General features: G+C 40.6%; 1 protein-coding gene across 1 annotated transcript in view; it reads right to left on the minus strand.

Moving 5' to 3' along the window:
* Pard3b (par-3 family cell polarity regulator beta) overlaps positions 1 to 20,860 on the minus strand; it is a 1,010,698-nt gene that overhangs the window by 162,915 nt on the left and 826,923 nt on the right. The window contains exon 20 of the mRNA XM_057761958.1: positions 8,257 to 8,559. Within this exon, the coding sequence (XP_057617941.1) occupies positions 8,257 to 8,559 (303 nt within the window). The remainder of the gene's footprint in view (positions 1 to 8,256; positions 8,560 to 20,860) is intronic.

The following is a 20,860-nucleotide window of genomic DNA, read 5'->3' on the forward strand; positions in this document are numbered from 1 at the left end:
CAGGATCCGAGATGCTTCTCAGTTGTTTTGTATACTATCCTCACACTTTTCTGTTGCTACCTTTTTGTTTTTCATAATTGTAATATTCCAGCAAGAGTTAGAGTTGGAGGTAGGATTAGCTTTTAACCAGGTGACCATGGAACAGATGGAACCTATTGGGTTCTAAAATGCATGACTTCAAGGGTCAACAGCAAAATATAATAATAACCTTCATAAGCAGTTATACTTAAATTCACTGCCCTCAATACACAGCCTACTGTGTTCTATGGTCCAATGTTACTGGGTAGAAGCTTTCCTGAGAGGCATAGCTGATGTTTATTGAGACAGGCTATGGGCTTATTCCACTGCAGTCACAGACAGCCCAGTGGATATAGGGTACACCCTTCTCTTGATTTTACAGTTCTCAAACTAAGTTTTTGAAAAATTGATTCATTTAAACCAATGTTACTGGAAAGTGCCAAAGTTTCAGGTTTTTCCAAAATAAAATGTGCTTATAATTTAAAGTTTTTTTTTCTTTCTTTCTTTTTTTTTTTTTTTATAGTGGATTGATTCTGTTTATAACTCTTAACACCATACTATGATCCTTTTTTGGTCTGTTTATGGGACAGACTCAGCCACTAGATTGGGTTTCTTGAGGGGCAGGATGGCTAAACTCCTTTATATGAGCTCTGCAATGTAACAGATGCCCACTAAAGGTTTCTACAAAGCACTTGCACATACATGCTGGAGAATGCGGACACTTTCCTGGTGACTAGGGTGTTCTCTGCTGTTGACCATTTTAATTTCACAGTTATCATACATTAGTCAATGAACACTGAGTAAGCAAATATGAAGATTCCAGTAATACTGAACCACATAAAATCTTATAATTAAGTCTAAATGTAATCATTATTTGGATCATCTGTCATAGAAAATAATTACTTTTGGATTCACTAAGAACATGTAGTTTCCTTTCGTGCCTAGGTTAAGAGATGGTAAACAGAGTGGCTTTTCCAAGCATGGCATATATCGAAGTAAGTCAGACGTTTTACAGCATTTCCGGTTGAAATGAAGAGTGTAAACTATATACAGTCAACTGAATTAATAGCTAAGTGAAGATCCCACAGAGAGCTGATTAATGGAGGTTTCAAGTAATGAATTGCAAAGATTATACTTGACACTGATCAACGATCTTATCAATGACATAGATGAGTCTCAATGATTAAATATGAGAGTGACAAAACTAACCTATGAAGCATAGCTAATACTTTGAACAAATAGAATATCTTTATGGATGACAATAATGAGCTAAAACTAACAAGTACATTTTTTGGGGGAAGGGGGCTTCAAAGATAGGGTGTCACTATGTAGCCCAGTCTAGGCTCAAACAAATGATTCTCCTGCTTCATCTTGAACCTGTTAGGACTGGGGGTGTATGCCAACTATGCCTGGCTTTAATCCTAAAAGGTATATTTTTAGCTTAGATAAAAAATTCTCCAATAAAAATTTATTCTACATATATAAGATTCAATAATATATAGCTTGACAATTGTCCTGAAGAGAGTTTTGTCCACTTGACACAAGTTAGAGTCATATGGGGAGAGGGAACTTTAACTGAGAAAATGCTTCCATAATATTGGCCTGCTGACAAGTCTGTGGGGGTGTACTGTCTTTACTAATGACTGGTGTGGACGAGTCCAGCCCACGGCAGGCAGGTGGCCCTGGGTTGTGTAAGACAGCAGGCTGAGTAAGCGAGGAAGAGGGAGTCAGTCAGCAGCATTCGTCCACAGCCTCTGTTTCAGTTCCTAGTTTCAAGTTTCTGCCCTGACTTCCCTTCTAGATGCAAGCTCAAATAAACTCTTTCCTCAGTTTTGGTCATGGTTTATTCTAATAGTATCAAACAAACTAAAACAATAATGCAGATGAAAAAGCATAGGCATTTTAGAAAAAGTATAACATAAGATAGAAACTGGAGCTGATGTGCAAGTTCAGGTCACATCGATAGATATGAAAGATGAGGGCCAAGGAAGACAAAATCCTTTGATTTCGGATGATTCTGAAAGATGGCGTCCAGTCATGTACACCATGATTAACAAAGTGATCATAAACTCAATAGGACTGAGTGTATCCAGAAAACCAATCACCAAGAGGGCTACAGGTATGGATTATGAGACAGGACTAAATAGCTGGAGTTTATATTGAGGAATGATTGCCCAGTGACCCGAGGGCACTTGCCATGCCTTCTGTAGCCTTGTTCAGGTCAGTTCTGAGCACAGATATATTAACAGATACATTTTTATAGAGATGAAAATTTAATTAAAAAGTAAATTGTTTTTTAGCCATCTCATCATTTAAGGCATTATGGTATCAAGCCTCCATCTGATAGAAAGGTGAGGATGTTCTTTTATTGATCAGCTTGTGGGATTCTAGGATTGTACCCCATGTATAAACCCTCAACCTGCTCCTTCTCCCACAGCTGCCACCTGATGGAGGAAGGTCATTGGTTAATTAATGAACTGCTTGGCCCTGATAGGTTAGAACATAGGTGGGTGGAGTAAACGGAACAGAATGTTGGGAGGAAGAGGAAGTGAGGTAAGACGCCTCAGACAGACGCCAAGCCACTGCTCTCCAGGGCAAGCGATGAAGCTCCGACCCAGAATGGACAAAGGCTAGATAGAATCTTCCTGGTAAGCGCACCTCGTGGTGCTACACCCATTAATAGAAATGGGCCAAGCAGTGTTTATATGAATGCAGTTTGTGTGTCGTCATTTTGTGGCATAAGCTAGCCAGGCGGCTGGGAGCTGGGTGGCAGGAACACAGCCCCGCAGCTCCCTTCAACAGTCACCTAGGATTGTACCCCATGTATAAACCCTCAGCCTGCTCCTTCTTTCTCCCACAGCTGTCTCTGAATCTCACTCATGATGAGTGTAGTGCCTCATTCTGCTGACCAAGGGTCAGTCACCCCACCTCTTTTTTGCTCAGCTCTTGGACCTTTCTATTTTATCTCTTGCCTTTGAGTCTTTTCTTTCTGTTTCCACTAATAACCAGTATCTTATACCGTGAGTCATAACCCCATAAGAGGCCATAAATGAATATAAAGGTTGCAAAAATTTTGGCAACAGTAAAAGGTCTCTGGATGCATGATTACCACATAATCAGTTCATGGTGTTTTTGGCAGCACTTACCCATGCCGTGTCCCTCACCTTCACTGCAGCCTTGGCTCTGAACATGCAACATAAACAGCTTTGAACACTATATCTTGGCTCAGATTTCAGACCGCTGTATGTTAAGGGCTGCAATATTTTTACTCTACCTACATGACTATGGAAAACTCAGACTTTTAATGTTTTCCTACCACCAGTTCTCAGCAAGTAAATATCAATTTCATGTGTCTTTCAACTGTATTTTGTTAGAATGCTTGATTTGAAAGATTGATGTTAGAGTTGTTGGCTTGGATTTCACAGAGAACAATAGTTATATGAATTCTGGCCTATGATGAGGACAGAATTTCCAACAGGGGCCCTAAGCACAACTTCTGTCATTTTGTTCTATTTATGTGAAGTGGTGTTCTTAGCATTGGCAATTATAAAATCAAAGTATTGATCAATTCTGAAAAACGCCGAAGATGGTTTATGTCCTATAGCATCAAATATTCAGTCATGATTGAATTTTTTATATAAAATAAATGAGCATGCATCTCATTAGCATGCAAATCTGCTTTCATTTTTAATGCCGGGTAAAATTATACAAAAAACCATCTTAAAATAAACATATTTATAATATATTATCAGTGGGTGTTTAACTTGTATATGTATTTTATTACTTATATACTTAGGGGTCGCATAAAAATCTTGGGTGTCAAAGAGTTGTGAGTGGAGCTGAAGAAGCCCTGTTCTTCCATACCACACTTCCTGTCACTTTGACTTTCCCTTGTTCGTTCCCATTTACTAGTCCAACAGCCCAGCTGTGGTAACTACCACATGCGGACCACTGTCTTTGTTAAGATCTACATATCTTTTAACGTACAGCAACCCTCTGTAAGGGGGATGTACCATTTTCCCTCAGTCTCCCTTGAACTCAGGACCGATGGTCAGTCCTGGAACTTGATACATGCTCCACAAGTATTTGTTGCATTGCTTGCACGAGGATGAGACATGGCATCTTGGGAAAGTCATCTTACTGAAGTCCATGCAATTGTAATCCAGAAGAGAACCAGACAGAGATCAGCCCCATTCCAGAAGTCATGGTTTAACATACCTTTAACATGTTAAGAACCTGAAACTGAGCCACTTTATCTGCACACTGCACTAGGAAGGGAGAAGGCGTGCCTGAGTGACAGGGTGGGTGAGGGAAAAGAACACAGAGCAGTAAAGAATTAAGTCCTAATCTTGGGCCAGTTACTCCCATTCCCTGAGCCCCGTTTTCTGCAGCATTACCGCGAGGTGACTTTGTTAGCTCTCTTTGAAGCACCGTGTTAGATGTGACTTCAGAGATACCCTTTCTTGCCCACCACTCTGCTTTCTCATTACTGTTAGGATCACACTCCATCCCCACCTCCTCATCAAGTCTCACTGCAAGTTTCCTGGCCTTCTACTAAGCTTCTGACACTGCCCTCTCTAAGTTAACCAATGGCCTTTTAGTGGCCACATTCTCTTTGTAGGTTTCATTCTCTTGACCTCAGTGGACACAGTTATGACAGTGGTCACAGGATTGGTACAAACATCAGTCTCCACTGTACACTGCCACCCAGATTTCTGGAGTCCGAGTTAGACAGCTGTGAGATGCTCTACCTACAGACTTCTAGGCAGCTACTATCAACCAAGAACCATCAACATGTGACCTATTGATGGACACGTGACTTCAATGTGCTGTGCAGACTCGTTCCCTTCACTTTCCTTCTTCCCTACAAGCTGTGTCCTGGGTGTTTCTGGACTTCTTTAAATGCATGCTCTTTCTAGCAACTCGATCCTTGTTCACATTTGACTACTTTGTAATGGAAAACAGTTATCTTATTGTTAATGCTTGAGAATCTCCCCCGCTCAAAGCCAGCTCAACCATCCCTTGCTTCAGGATGTCTTTTGCATATAGGCCAAACAAAAAAGAAAAGCTTTCATTTTTAACTACAGGCTATTACAACTCTCCATTTCCACTGGATATAAGAGGACCTCCTCTAGTCCTCATTGATATGTCAGGATCATCTTCCCATCTTCCCTGGAATTTTCTACAGTATCTAGGACATAGTAAGTGACAAATGAACACTTATTGAATGAAGAATGATTGAACAGATGGGTCAAAAAGTGATATATCCTTTACTTTAAAATAAGGAAGGTTTAGAACTCAGAAAATAAGGTATCTTCTTGGAGACATTGCTCAGACAACTGTCTTATATGTATGTAGGCCCAGAATTTCATTGCGATCGGACAGTATAAGTGGTCATAATAGTAATCATGATGATAATAACTACCATTATGTAGTGCTTGTTATGCATCAAGGCAAAATTGCTTGCTTTAAAACTTCAAGAGAAAGGAACAGAGCAGTGTTTAAATACAATTAAAGATAAGAGCAGAATCAAGACAATTCTGGGTAAAAAGAGTTACTTTTTGATCTGCTATCCAAAAGTTTAACAGCTACCTCAGGCTCTGTAGAAGGCAGATTTGGAGCGCTCATTGACACGAAGAGGCCAGAGCCAAAGTGAAGACTCCGTTACTCACACAGAGCCTTGGCTTGGCAGTAAAGAAACCATTTTCTAGCAGTGTTTTATAGTTGCTGTCTTTAACATTATGCAATGAGTTTTCTTTCCTGGTCTGCCACATGGGCAACAGCGTATCCACATGTGTGTTATAGTTTAGAACTAAAAAACGTCCCCTATGGATTCAGTTCATAGGTTCAGTTCCAGTGCAACAGTGTTTATGGCTGAGGTCACAGAGAGATGGCAACTTTGTCAGTGGGTTGATCTGCTGATAAGATCATAGATACTCAGAAGTGGAGCCAGGTTTGAGGAAGTAAGGGTCTGGGGGGACATTTGTTATTCTTCCCCTCACTGTGAGCAAATATCTGGGAAGAAGCAACTTCAGTGGGGGAAAGTTTATTCTAGTTAACAGTTTGAGGGTGCAGTCAGCCTATCATGATGGAGAAATTATGAGAACAGAAACCAAAACAGTTGATCACATTATCAGGAAGCCAGATAAACCCTATTGTTTGGCTTGCCCCTCCCTTTTGATTTAGTATGGGATTCTGACTCATGAAATACTTGCTGATGCCTACTCTAGCATGGGTCTTTACCTCAGTTAGCCCAATATAGAGACTCCCTCACAGATACGACCAGATTCTAGACCCCGTCTAGTTCACAGCAATATTAACCACTATGAAGGGCAGGACTTTGAAGGGCCTGGTCCTCTCTGCTTCCTGCTGTCACTAGAAGAGTAGCTTTGCCCCCTAACATTTCTCACGTCATGATGTGGAGCCCAGAAACAGCTTGGCTGAGTGGCCATGGCACATACTGAGACCTAGAAAACCACATATAAACAAAGATTTCTGCTTTTGGGTTGTTTGTCTCATAGATTTTTGTCACAGATAAAGGAATCTGAACAATACAGCGTCTTAGCAAAATATGGTTAAAATAAACTTTAGTGACAAACATTCTGGGTATGATGCGTTCTGGCTGTATAGCTTTCTTGGATGTCAACAGTGCATATTAACACATCATTGAAAAAAAGACTACACAAAAAGAAAAATCTATTTCTGAGGGTTAATTCTGCTTGTGGGTTTGGTGTAATCTCTTCTTTTAGAATGCCCCACATTTACTCCCAAGTAACTAGCACTGGAGCACACCAGCTTGGGAAGGTCTGGGGAATACAGTCTTCATGTGTTGCTGTTCTATCGTATATATGCAAAGAGGATTGCTACGAAGCCCTTCTGACTGGGCAAAGGAAGATTGACTATGCTTTATCCTCAAATAGACTCTAGTATAGCATTATTATTTACATGATAAAATTCAACCCTATGAGAAGACTGGAGAGAAAGAGGCCAACTCTTAATCAATCCTTGGAATTAGCAATTTGCTTATGATGGCCACATCACACAGTCATAGGAATTTATATTTTCATTTTGTCTTAACGAAAAACTTGACCATCTTTCTTTAATATCATCAACCTGGAAGCTTGACAGTAAGGATTAAAAATTGCTCCTCACTTCCCACTTGGTTATTGGAAAGGTTCTGAAAGGTAATCAGTCTTGCGAAGCTACACTTTACAGTCTGCATAAAATGCCATGATTTCCCTTCCTCTCCCCAACCTAATTGAAAGTGCATAATATTACCCAGCTGGGGAAATGTGTAAACGGTAAACATACGCGATATGTCATGCTATCACACAAAGCTGGCTTCTGCTAGGGTCCCGGTGGTCGTCAGAACCCTAGGAGATCTGGAAAATGAGTCTTTTTCTTTCATCTAGCATGAGCGCTTCTTGCACCATCCTCTTCATTTTCTCCCTACAGATTTCAAACAGCAGCAGTCAAATTAGAGCAAGGTCTATAACTCATTCCTGGTCTGAGGGACTCCAAGATCACATGACAATGCATACAGACCGAAGCTCTTTTAGAACATCCTTTCCCTGACAGAACATTCTTCTTAGGGCAAGAGGTGCAGTTGGAATCATCATGCTCCTTACTTGCTCCAGACAGATGTTCTCAATATCCTCTTTCCCTTGCTCCTTAGTCTACAGGTCACATCCTATCTTTCGCTGCTTCATCAAACTCCTAGGACCAAGATTATCTCATTTTCTACATCCGCCAGGCAGTTTAGTTTTCCTCGATTAGAAAATCCCAATCTTATTTTTCAAAGTCTCCTGCACTATGGTAGCTATCTATAATCCCACTCCAATTATGCCTACTTGGAAGCCATTTTCCCTTGTCTGACTCCTCACCTCCATGTTTCATGCCATCTTCTTGAATAAGTGTCTTACAATAGGGCTCTCAGGACAAAAGACAATATGCCTTCCAAGTCTTCACCATTAGTTCTCTGCCATTGTATTCCTGCAAGGATTGTTCCCTGTTATACCATGACTCTGCTGCTACCATTCATTCATGCCACCTTATAGCTAGTTATTGCTTTATTTTTGATGACTGATACCTTAATGGTAGGTCAAAGTGAAACACTCGTCTAGGGCACCATGTCATTTTAGTTTTAATAGATTGAAGGATATGCTTCTATTTGCTTCAGTGGTAGGGATGATTTGAGACTTACTGAGTTAAAACTGTAACCATCTTTCATAGCATTACCTGTCAGCCAGGGCTGGAGGATGATATGGCTTGTTGACCTTGGCATAGAGACCCTCTAAGTGGTCTCTGTCTGGAGACAGCGGACGTCCATCCCGAGGGTAAGCAAGTGGTCCAGCTCGAGGGGGAGACGGAGATCTAAAGACATTTGCTGATGTGCAGGGCTCCCGAAAGTGGTTCACTCTGGCATAATTGGGGTCCATTTCATCATCATCCATGTCATGCACTGGCCCAGTGGTTCCAGAGGCATAATCGACAAGACCTCCTGCCTGCTTTTCCCTTAGCTCCTGGTGTTTGCCTCCAATCCTGAAAAATAGAGAAGAGAGAGGTGGCACAGGCAAGTATGACTTTCAGATGCTAATACAACGAAACAGTCTCCCAGATCTCTGTTAACTCTTGCTAACCCCTTAGCTGTCACCTTCCTGTGTCTTCAAGATCACGCCACGCATAAATGTCAAAAGCATAAGAGGATTAATTTTAAATCCATGACCTCTATTTTTCAGTCTTCACTTTGATAGCAATGCTATAAGTACCCTGACACCGCTCCAACTGATGAGGGGTGCCATGCTATAGGTACCCTGACACCTCTCTGACTGATGAGAGGTGCCATGCTATAGGTACCCTGACACCTCTCTGACTGATGAGGGGCGCCATGTTATAGGTATCCTAACACCTCTCTGACTGACAAGGAGTGCGATGCTATAGGTACCCTGACACCTCTCTGACTGACGAGGGGCGTGATGCTATAGGTATACGGAGACATCTGTGACTGACGAGGGGCTGACAGCAGTCCCTCCCTATAAAGGAGCTGTGCTTATGGCAACCGTTTGCCTTGGAAGAGGTGCGGTGAAAGTCTTTCTTGGGACAAGGCTGCGTGGGAAAGAGCCCATCAGAATCCTACACTTTTGTTATGACATCACTCTTTAGCATTCCAGAGTTTCAGTGTATTCTTCTGAAGAAGAGTTTGAAAACATTGATTTAAATATGAAAATGAAATACAGGGACTGTCTGGTCACTAAAAGCAGCAGAACTGAAGGTAATTTATAAGAGACTCCATCTTTGTTTCTTGTTACACAAATGGGGATCATTGTGCCTCATTGTGCAAGGGCTAGGGACAGAGTAAAATAATGAAGAAATTAATAGGCTTGTGACAGAGATGAATTGGCACATATAAGTAAATTAAACTTCATTACTGGCAGAACTCCATAGCCCTGAAGCTTTAAGTGCTAGCTCAGAAAGTTACTGGTAGCCAGTGATAGTATGTAGAGACTGGGGATGGAGCAGAACATGTATTTAGGTGGGTTCTATACCCACCTGAACTGTAAGAACGAATCCAGATGGCATTAGACTAATGCACTAAGATGGGAAGCTCACTCAGATGTCCTGTTCGACACCCGTGATGTGGATGGTGTTCTGAGGACCTTTTACCTTTCACCCTTGAGAAAAGAAGATGTAGGATATATGGGATGCGAGAGTAAGACAAGATGTTCAGGAAGGATGGGGACAAAATTGAAATCCATACATAACTCAGAGACGGTAAGAGGCTATGGCTAGCTGTGAAAGGTCTATGTTTGCCTGGAGACACAGACAGAAGAAGCCCTGGACCAGGTATAAACAGATCCTGAAGTCCCCAGCAACTTCTCTTCAAACAAATACAGTTATTTCTGTATATAGCAACTATTTTCATTTTCCAGACATCAAACCCTTTGTCGAAATCATTAGAAGGCATGGTCTTTCAAAGTATTTTGTTTCTTCTTGAGAGAGGACAGTTTTTTTTTTTTTTTTTTTTTTTTTTTTTTAATCTCAGGAGAATGGAGAAGAAATTGGGCAAGAGAAAGAAGCAACAAAATAAAACAGTTAGAAAGAAGCACAGGACAGAAAAGCAGCACCTACCTCGGGGTCACAACAGATGAAAAGAAATGCCAGGATACATTATTGCATACCTGTTTTGACTAAGCTAAAAACGTACCTGACATATAAATAATTGGAAGGATTTGTATTTTTTCATAAGGCAGTTTGTATCTCTAAGGAATTCTGAATTAAGATGAAAAGATTACACAGTAGGGTGCCCGTTAAAGTGCCTTACCTGTCCCCTTTCAATGCATGTGTATCCCAGATTCATGGATGTTTGTTTTGGAAATTTTTTTTATAAAGAAGACAGTCTGCTCCAATGAAATTTGAGTTTCAGCCTAAAGTGGGCATTATGCCAAGATTTACCATTTTCCAAGGAATGGTGCAGGCTGGTTTATCAGAGAATGCTTCCCGTACTACAAGGATAGGGATGGATTTCCATTATAAATAAAGTAAAAAGACACCAGGAAAGTCCAAGGGTGCGATTCTGTATGTTCCCTCTCTCTCATAACTGCGATGCCTTGAGAGAAATCGACAGTAGAAAGATAAATACCTCCTGGCCGCTGTGTGGGGCTACACTTGTGGATTAATGGAATAGGAAAATGCCAAGCCTAATTCTAAAATAACAGAGATAGAACACCAGGATCTGAGTTCCTTATTTCATGTCTCTTTCTTTGAGGTTTTCAAATTAGTTAAGCTTCCTAAGTATGTAGATATTCATAGATGAAATGGTTCTCCATGTATGACAAATAGCATGGGATCTTGGTTTTTTGTTTTGTTTTGTTTTTTTTTGCTAAAACAAAACCAATTCTTCCTCAATCTCCTCTGCACTACTGAGGCTGGCAGGAACTAATTTCACATTAAACACCCAGTAGGTGAAATGGTCATTTCTCTGCACCCTCATTATTGTGCCATATTTCAGGGTCTCTCCATGTGGGGGAGGACGAGGCAGTTTTGGAAAGGGGGTACATAAGAGCAGAGGGGGCTCTCTCAAGACCGTGTCAAAGGAAACCAGTTCATTTTTCTTGCTGTGACTCACCTCCACTTCGTGCAGTCTGAGAATTCTAGTTGTTTCTATTTGGGAGTCTCCTGACCACTGGAAACTCAACCTGTTAGCATCCTCAAATTTCAGAATCACCTAGCAACCTTTTCATTTCATGGTGCCACTTTCTCCCCATTGTCCTGAGCACACTAACTCTGAATGATTGAAACATCTCTTTTCCCTCATTGAAGGCAGTTTACCTCCTTCCCATTATATTTCTTGATTGTCCCTTTTAATTTCCATTTCCTTGGCTATGGTGTGTAGTGTTCATGTTTTATATTGCCTAGATCTGCTGTGTGTGGCCCTATAAATTTAAACTTGAATTAATTAAAATAAAATAAAACTTTTTTTAGTTTTATAAATTCATTCAAGTGATTATTAGCTAGATATAGTCAGTGGCTGCCGAACTGACAATGAAGATGTGGGCAAATTCCCCAACTGCAGGAAGTTTTATTGGACTATGGCAGTCTGATTTATTCAAAGAGATGTTGGTACGTCGCCATATCCCACTTGTCTTAGTTAGAGTTTCTACTGCCGTGATCAAACACCATGACCCAAAGCACTACGGGGAAAACCAGTTTTACTTTGTTTTGTTTTGTTTATTCCAATGTATAGCTTATAGTCCATCGTCTTGGGAAGCCAAGGCAGGGACCTGGAGGCAGGAACTGAAGCAGAGGCCATGGGGGGAGTGATGCTTACTGGCTAGCTCCTCATAGCTTGGTCATTTGTTTTCTTACATACCTGACTACTAGCCCACAGTGATCTGAACCTTTCTGTATCAAAAAGCATTTAAGAAAATAAAGCACAGGCTTATTCTTGGGGCATTTTCTTAATTAAGGTCTCCTCTTCCAAAATGACTCAACTTGGTCAAGTTGGCATAAAAGTAGCCAGCACACCACTTTAATCTGTTCCTGAGAAGGCTGCGCTTACGGTTTCCTCAAAGAGCATGTCCACTGCATTCTCAGTCAGACTGGGGATCTCCAGTGGATTGCAGACGACTGAGTGACAGCATGGCTAGCTCACTATTCACCAAACATCACATGGCCGAGCAGTGGGGAAGAAAAGGAATCCCTAATGGAGTGAAAAGTGGCTACAGTGCCACACTTTACAATAAAATTGAGACTAAAATAGGGGTGATGCCAAGAGCTAATACATGTTTATAGTTTTAGCCAGGCACATATTTCCCTGAAGTAAGGAAGAACATCTGCAGGAGCATAGTCAGTGTGAATTTACTAAGTAAAAGAGGACAGGGAAGGGCCTAGAACTGTGTTTATGTGCGGACCCAACTTCAAAATGGGGGCGAATGGATTGGGAGAGCTGACTGCCCTGTGAGCAGTCTCCTGTCTATGAGGAAACTTCAAGGAGACAAAGCAGGGAGAAAAAGAAGCGGTAAGGAAGGTGAAGAGGTGAAGGAAAGTCTAGACTCGTCAAACTAAATGAAGCACTGGGGCAAGCTCACGTAGGAGCAGGACAATTGACAAATCCAAGATCACAGAAAATAAACTCCCAGGGCAGTAACACAGCAAAGTGGGGAAGGGAATTATCTCAGGAAAACACGTATAATTGAAGTTACTGGTGGCCTTAAATTACTATTCTTGTGTCACTCAAAATGATGTTTTAGCATACATTCTAATTTAAATCTCAAACATTTGTAGGGTATGAAATACATTTAATTATTCACAGAAATATTTATTTCAGCAAAGATCCTCCCCTGAAAGGTTTTACGGCCTTCCAAAGGAGTGTCACTAGCGGGAGATCACTATCCCAACTTAACGTTATTCCTATTCTAAAGGGAAGTGAGCAGCCAGTGGAGGTAACCATACAGGAAGATGCGATATTTGTAAATTATACACTGACATTCCTGCATGGAACTGCTTGGCAGGATATATGGGAAAGTCATAATGTGGTTGCTTCTACAAATGCATCTTAATGTAACCTTTGCATGTTATCTGTCTTGGAATTTTTATATGTATTTAAGGTAAGTGTCTCGGTTATGACAAATCATTGTTCCTTCAGCTCAACTCCTTCTACCAAGAGTACTCAACTTCCATTAGTAAAAGATCTCCCTTTAATCTTTACAGAGGACAGAGTTTGTCAACTATAGTCTCACAGTGGCTCACTGCTTTGTCTTCACTACACCATGTAGCTTCAGTAAGTTCTGCATTTGTCAGAAATACACAGCTATAAAGTTCTTTAATCCATTGATTTCTGTGAAAATTTCTGTGTGTTTGTTTCATTTCAATAAAAGTTGAAAATTACAAATGGGAACAAACGCAATAGCATTTTTAGGCCCAATTTTGTAGGCATTGAACACATTTGTATTATATAAGCCTTGTAAAATTTGCTCACAACGGTCACTAAATGGCTTCCTTTTTGAGAGGAGGGGTGGGTGGATTACACAAACCAGTCTGCTTCCATGTGTTGGTTTATACACTAGCATGCCCTTTGTTCTGACTGTAGGACATCCCCCATTTCCACATGTTGGACTAAGACTATAAAAACAAAGCAGAACCAACATTTTTTATTGATTCACTCTCGACGTTCTGCCCCTAGTGGGACTACAAACTACTTCAGTGTGTCTTGTGAGCTTTTCTGCTATTTTTTTTTTTTTGGCTGTTTATGCATTCAGTATCTGCTGCAATTACACTGCGTATTAGGAAGAAGAACAGAGCCATACTTGGTCCCTGGTTCATCTACAGGAGAGACATAAGTCTAACAGATTACAATCCAGTGACAAAGAAAGCAGTAATGGTCCGTCATGCATGGGGACTACAAGGGCAGGGCCATGTGGCCTGGGTGTGGAAGGAACTTGTCATCTTGATATAAATTGTGGAAATGGTGTTAGGTTCTTTAATTAGAGGAAGGGACACCCATGAATGGGCAAAGACATACAGTCTTTACTCAGTCCTGGCCTATAAATATGATGTAGAAACTGGCTGGTTTGGGATACCTCCTCTCTACAAGAAGATGTATCCAGTAAAGGTTATGCACACTTAAGATTTATCTAATGTATGTGTTCAACATTAAAAAAGTCGGTAAAGTTAAATATTCTTCTTTTTATTTTTAACTTTTATTATAAAATGAAACAAAGATACTTACATTTGACAAAACAAAGCCCCAGATTACACACTCTTATAGCGCACCAATATTTGTAAGTAATACAGGAACTGTTCGTGTTAGTTCATTTCCTGTCGGTAGAGAAAGGAGGCTTAAATAGCTCCGGTTTGGGTCTAAGCAGCATGGCATGGGTGTTGATGGGCTTTTTTGGGTGCATCATCTCGGGCAATGGTGGCAGGAAAATGTATGTGTCAGAGAGACTGGATACAGAAACGGGAGGCTGGAGAGGCTTCATAATCCCTTCTGAAGTCATGACCCTATTTTACTTTGGGACCTTTTGCTGGGCTCCTCTCACGAAGACCACAGTCCATCTCTGTCACCCTGAGGCCTAAGCGTTCTCAACCATAAACAGCAGTCTCCCTGACAGCTACAGCTGTATCACACCTGTATCTCCTCTCCTCCACAGTAAGAATCCTGCTACATAGCCCAGTGTTATGATTAGCTTCATGCTGCCCATCCATTCTTGTAGCTGATCCTTGTCTACCTTATAAAAGCACATTTCTGTGTAATTCTCATTTGACCCCACCTTTGCAAATGTCTCAGTTTTCATTGCTGTGATGAGGCATCATGACCAAGGAAATTCAAAGGAAGAGTTTATTGGAGGTTTGCTTAGAGTTTCAGAGGTTGGTCCATGGGAAGCAGGGCGGACACACACACACACACACACACACACTTGGGGGAGGGAGGAAAGACAGGAGACAGGATGGGGAGACAGGAAGAAGAAAAGGAGAAGAGAGAGAGCTAACTGAAAACAGTATTGGCTTTTGAAACCTCAAATCACTCTCCCAGCGATATACCTCCTCCAACAAGGCCATACCTGCTAATATTTTCCAAGCAGTTTCACCAACTGGGGACCAAGTATTCAAACAGATGAACATATGTGGTCCATTCTCATTCATACCAACACAGCAAATAACTTGACATTTAATCTACAAAGATAATCAGACTTAATAAAGGCCCATAGTTCTGACACCCACGGTGTGTCTTCCTCAAGAATGCGTTGAGGCAGCATTTCTTAAGTGTGTAAAAATATCATTTCTGTACCAAAGGCTGTTTTTGACAGATTGAATTATTGGCTTGTCGTCTTTCCTTGAGCATAGGCTTGTGGCTCCACTTTGCACAACAGAGTGACTGCTGAGAAGCTGGCTGATAACCAGGGTTCCCTTTTATAAGGGACTTATCAACAAAATGATTGTCTTGTTTATTTAATTGAAATATTTTATTCACCATTCATTATATTATTATTTATACAACACCCAATAACCTTGCTCAGAAGGCAATATGTACTTCAAAGTCTATATTTTAATATCATGAAGTTTTCCTGATTACCACTACCATAGGACATAAGTTGCAGCACTGAAGATAACTATTGTTACTGTCAATTCATGAAAATGTTGCTGCAGGGTAATAGCATCCCAGCGATGCACTTTGAGTTGTACCACCTAAGAATGTATCCAGTGCCTGGCTGTGTTATCTACTACAAGAGAGCAAACTGGAGTCCACCAGGAAGAATGCATCCAGTACCTGGTTGTGTTACTTTACCTACAAGAGAGCAAACTGGAGTCCACCAGGAAGTTCTGTGACTACTTTTTCATTTAACCATCAACGAGTTTTGCTGAATTATTTCATAACAGGTTGTAAAATCATCATTTGGAAGGCCACTTTATATCTATATCTATAGATATATCTAGAATTCTTCTACAAGAAAACCTTTTTTGACTTGCAAAGTCCAGTCAAAGTGTGGGAGAGGTGAGAATATGAGCAAAGAGGTCAAGACTATGATGGGGACACCCACTGAAACAGCTTCCCTGAGCTAATGGGAGCCACCAACTCTGGTCTGACAGTGAGGGAACCAGCATAGGACCAAACCAGGCCTCTGAGTGTGGGTGAGAGTTGTATGGTTAAGGCACTGGCAGTGAGACCAGGATTTACTGGCTTTTTGGAATCCACTCTGTTTGGAGGGATACCTTGTTCAGTGCACATATAGTAGGGAGGGCCTTGGTTCTTCCTCAAAGCAATGTGCTAGACTTTGTTAACTCCCCACAGGAAGTTTTACCCTCTCTGAGGAGTAGATGGGGGATGGTAGGATGGGGGGAAGGCGAAGGGATAGAGAGGAGGGGAGGGAGTGGGAACTGGGATATGTAAAATGAGAAAAGATAGTTTTTAAAAAATAAATAATTAAAAATAAATAAAAAGCTCTATTTCACAACACAGTAAAAAAATAAAGGAAGAAAGAAAGAAAGAAAGAAAAAAAGAAAGAAAGAAAAGAAAAGAAAAGAAAAGAAAAGAAAAGAAAAAGATAAAGAAAACCTTGCTCTCAACAAGTTGGAGTTTTGATTTTAGTGAAGCTCTCCCAGTGCAGGCTAATCAGTAAAAATGCTTCTTTCTTTTTTCTTTTCCTTTTCTTCTCTTCTCTCTCTCTCTCTCTCTCTCTCTCTCTCTCTCCCTCCCTCCCTACTTCCCTCCCTCCCTCTCTCCCTCCCTCCCTCCTCTCTTCCTTCTTTCTTTGTTGCTGATTTCCAGATTAAGGTGTTAGTGTCCTGGGTACTTCCAGGGGGGAGAAATGAGTTATTAGAGGTTTCTTTTCTGTTTTGCCCATTACAGGGGTTGTGAAATTATTGTGAACTTTTATTTAACCCATGACACATGAACACAATGCTTTAATCACAAGCATCCCTTTCTCCCTTTGCTGTGTGCGCTGTCCAGAGTTAGCAGGGGTGGCCCTGTGTCGGTTGCTCTGTCCTTTTGTCTTGACCCATTTACTTTTGATAGCTTCTTTGTGGGATCTGACAAGTAAGTAGCCTCAGGTTCACAACAAATCTCACATTCTAATTTGGAAGAAGTTGTTCCCCAAGTACCCTTTTCTTCTGAAACGAATGGGGCATGAATACACAGTCCAGGTTCAGTCGTGATCACTGACAAGAGTTTTCCCGGAGTGGAGCGGGGAAGTGCATATTTCTTTTTATTCATCAATATTATTTTACTAATAACGAGTTTCTTAGGACATTTTCATATTGGTATAGCCCTGTGTTTTGTTTCTGTTCCTCACCCATCACTTTCTCTTGTCTTCTTCCTCCCTGAAAATAGACTTTCTCTGTCTTCATGACACACACACACACACACATACATACATACACACAAATTCTTCTATAATAGAAGCTTTCCTTCAACAAATTTGGATTTTATTGAAATACTCTTAGTGCCATGAGATCCACATTATACATGTATACATGTATTTACATACATAACATATAAGATGTTATAGTATTTATTTTTCTTTCTTCCTTCAAATCTTTTTCTTGTTTCCCTTTAACTTCTTATAACTTTTCCTCACCCCAAATACCTTATACATTCACGTGATATATGCATCCACGGGCACGGGTGTGTATTTCACTTTTATGAAGCCTAGTTTACATATACAAGAGAGAACACGTGATGTCTGTCTTTCTGGGCCTGACTTATTTTATTTAACATGATTATCTCCATTCCATAGGTTTTCTTGCAGATGACATGATTTCATATGGCTGAATAAAAGTCCATCATGTATACATGAGACACTTTATTCATTCATCTGACGATGGACATCCAAGCCAGTTCCATTGCCTGGTTATTGTGGGTAGTTCTGTCTTAAAAAAGTATGTGCAAGTATCTCTCCATGTGTGCTGACTTAGAGTCCTGTGAGTATAGACCCAAGAGTAACATGATCATGTAACATAGTAGATCTAGTTTTAGCTTTGTGAGGCATCTACTTCTTGATTCCCGTTGTGTCTGGAAGCACATAGTTTTTAAAAATCATCATCTTGGATAATTCTGATCCAAGTTTAACACTGCCAAAATGTTACTTAACTGTAAATAAAAACCTACATATTCTTTTTAAAATAAAAGATCTTGATTCTTTATACTAATATAATTATGTATTTGTATATATAATTGCATTATATTTGTATTAACTGTATTACATGTATATATAACATACAATTGCATTATAATATATGCAACTTTAAATAATGCATAATTTAAAATAACAATGATCACATCATGTCTCAATCTGTGGCTCATCAGCCACATGTCTGAGGTTTGTGTTGGAGATCTGGGTGCTCGCAGGGTCAAGGGAGGATCCTGTTCTCAGACATAGACTGCTGGCCTCTTACTGTGTTCTGTGCCTTACAGACAGGCAAAGCAGCCTCAGTGTCTCTTCTAAGCAGACTGATCTAATTTTGAAAGGTTTTCCCTTATTACCCAGTCATCTCCCCAGAGTCCTACCCCTATTAATATCATTGTGTCAATCAGGTTTCAATGCAGGAATGTTGTTGGGTTGGGGGGTGTGTCCAAACATTTAGACAGTAGCAATTACCATTAGGCTATTAAAGCTTATGGTGTTACCTTGGCTCTATTTTCTGTTAGAAAATATTTTCTATTTTCTCTAAAATAGAGATAGAAATTCTTTATTTTCTACTGCATATGAACAGTCAAAACTCTTTCTAACATTACCCAGTTACTTTTCCTAAGTGGTTACGCACCAATTTGTTTTAGTTAGGTTATTTAACTTGGTTTGCTTTTAATTTTCAGAAGACTATTCTTTCTTTTACTTTGACTTTTATCGCTAAATATGTAAGCCATATGCATATGTTTGTCTGGTGTGCACGTGTGTGCACATCTGCGGGGAGCGTATGCTAGGAGGTTGATGTTGGACGTCCTCTTTAACATGCTCCACTTTTGAGACAGGTAACTCTCCTGGAAGTCCTGGAAGACTATATGTACACTAGGTTGACCTTGAACTCAGAACACCTGCCTCTGACTCTTAGGTCTAGCATTTAAGGCAAAATCTTCCATGCCTTGTGCACATTATTCTTTGAGAGCTAGTTTCTTACTGAACCTGGAGCTCATTGATTAGTCAGACTGGTTGACACAGCTTCAGAGACCAGCCTGCTCTTACCCCACCCCTCCCCTTGCCACACTAGCTCTGAGGACACAGATGTATGCTGCCAGGCCAGGCCTTTGCTTGGGTGCAAAGGATCCAAACTCAGGTCCTCACACTTGTATAGCAAGCTCCTTACCTACTACTGAGCCATCTCCCCAACCTCAATGTATTAATTTTCTAAATTAAATAGGACAAAATAATCTGCGCAGCTTTCATTATCTCTCTTGCTTATCAAGAGAGTAATTATACTTTTTTTTAAGCATCCATGTTTATATATTTATATCCCGTCTCTGTTATACAAAAGCTAGGATACTATATACCCTACTTTTTCACCCAGACATCCGGAAGTATACTTCATTTGAACCAACAGATACATTGTTGTTTTAAAACAAAAACTTCAAGGAAGTTCACCATGTGCTGTGCTTGTGCTTATTTAACCAGTCACGAATCTTGGAAACTTGGGTGTCTTCAGTGTTTGGCAAGTGCAGACATACCTTGTAGACACTGTGGGTTCGTTTTCCAACCACAGCAGTAAGTGAATATCACCGTGAAGTGACTCATGAAGTCTTTTGTTTTCCAGTGCATATAAAAGTTATGTTTATACTGTGATGTAGTCTACTATGTGTATAGTAGTCTTTTCTCTAAACACCGTTACTGCTAAAAATGCTGATGACCACAGAACTCTGAGAGAAATGGTAACAACATACTTGCTCTGTGGTGGCCATAAAGCTTCAGTTCGCAGATAGAGTCAAGTCCACGACAGTAAGTATGCCTGAGCAAATGCTGCCACGGGAAAACCTCGTGCACCAGTCAGTTCGCATGTTACTAAGATGGCTTTGGAATGAGTTCATAGAAGGATTTCTGTTAAAGAATAACACACATACACTTTTTTTCTAGATTTCAATAAGCTTCCTTCCATATTTATTTTATTTTGCATTACCACCTGCATTGTAAGAGGACAGCTGTGTCTCTAGTCTCATCATCAGAGTGCATTGTCGAACTTTGTGAAATTTGATAAGCCAGGTGAGAAGTCATGTTTCCATAAGGTTTTAATTAGCCCAACTCCTATTATGCGATGCTGAGTATCTTTTCATATATTTAGGGGCCATTTTCATTTCCTCTTCCGTGAGCTGTCCGTATCGTTGGCTGATTTTTCCATCAGATTACCGGCATTTTCCCTTTTGATTCTTCAAAGAGCTTCGCATAATAGTGATATGAACACACTGTGATCTGAGTCCCTTACTTTTCTTTTCTGAGTCTCCCGTTTGCCTTTTTTAACTTCAGGTAAAATACCACGGAATGAGCTCCCCCATCCCTACTTCCTCTTCTATACCTTTCTAGTTCTTTGGTACTTTCACAAACTGCCTGGTTAACATCGCTAGGTGCAGTTTTGACTGCCTGCCCAGTTCAAAGAAGGTTTAGGGGCAACATTTCTCCTTGCTATTTTGTGAGGGCAAACAGCAGAGTGGGGAGGGGTGGAGAGGAGGTGAGAAGTTTGCTAGCTCTAGTGGTAACAGAGCTGCAGGTCAGGGAGGGTTTCCAGGGGAGGGACATGGGGGAGAAGCAGTCTTGTTGTTAAAAAGAAACTACAAAGTACCTGCTGCACTGCTCTCTTTGACAGTGGGGATAATTTGCTTGGCTATCATTCTGCTCTTATAATAGAAGCCGCAATTAGG

Source organism: Chionomys nivalis, chromosome 2 (genome assembly GCF_950005125.1).
Source record: "Chionomys nivalis chromosome 2, mChiNiv1.1, whole genome shotgun sequence".
Taxonomy (NCBI): Eukaryota; Metazoa; Chordata; class Mammalia; order Rodentia; family Cricetidae; genus Chionomys; species Chionomys nivalis.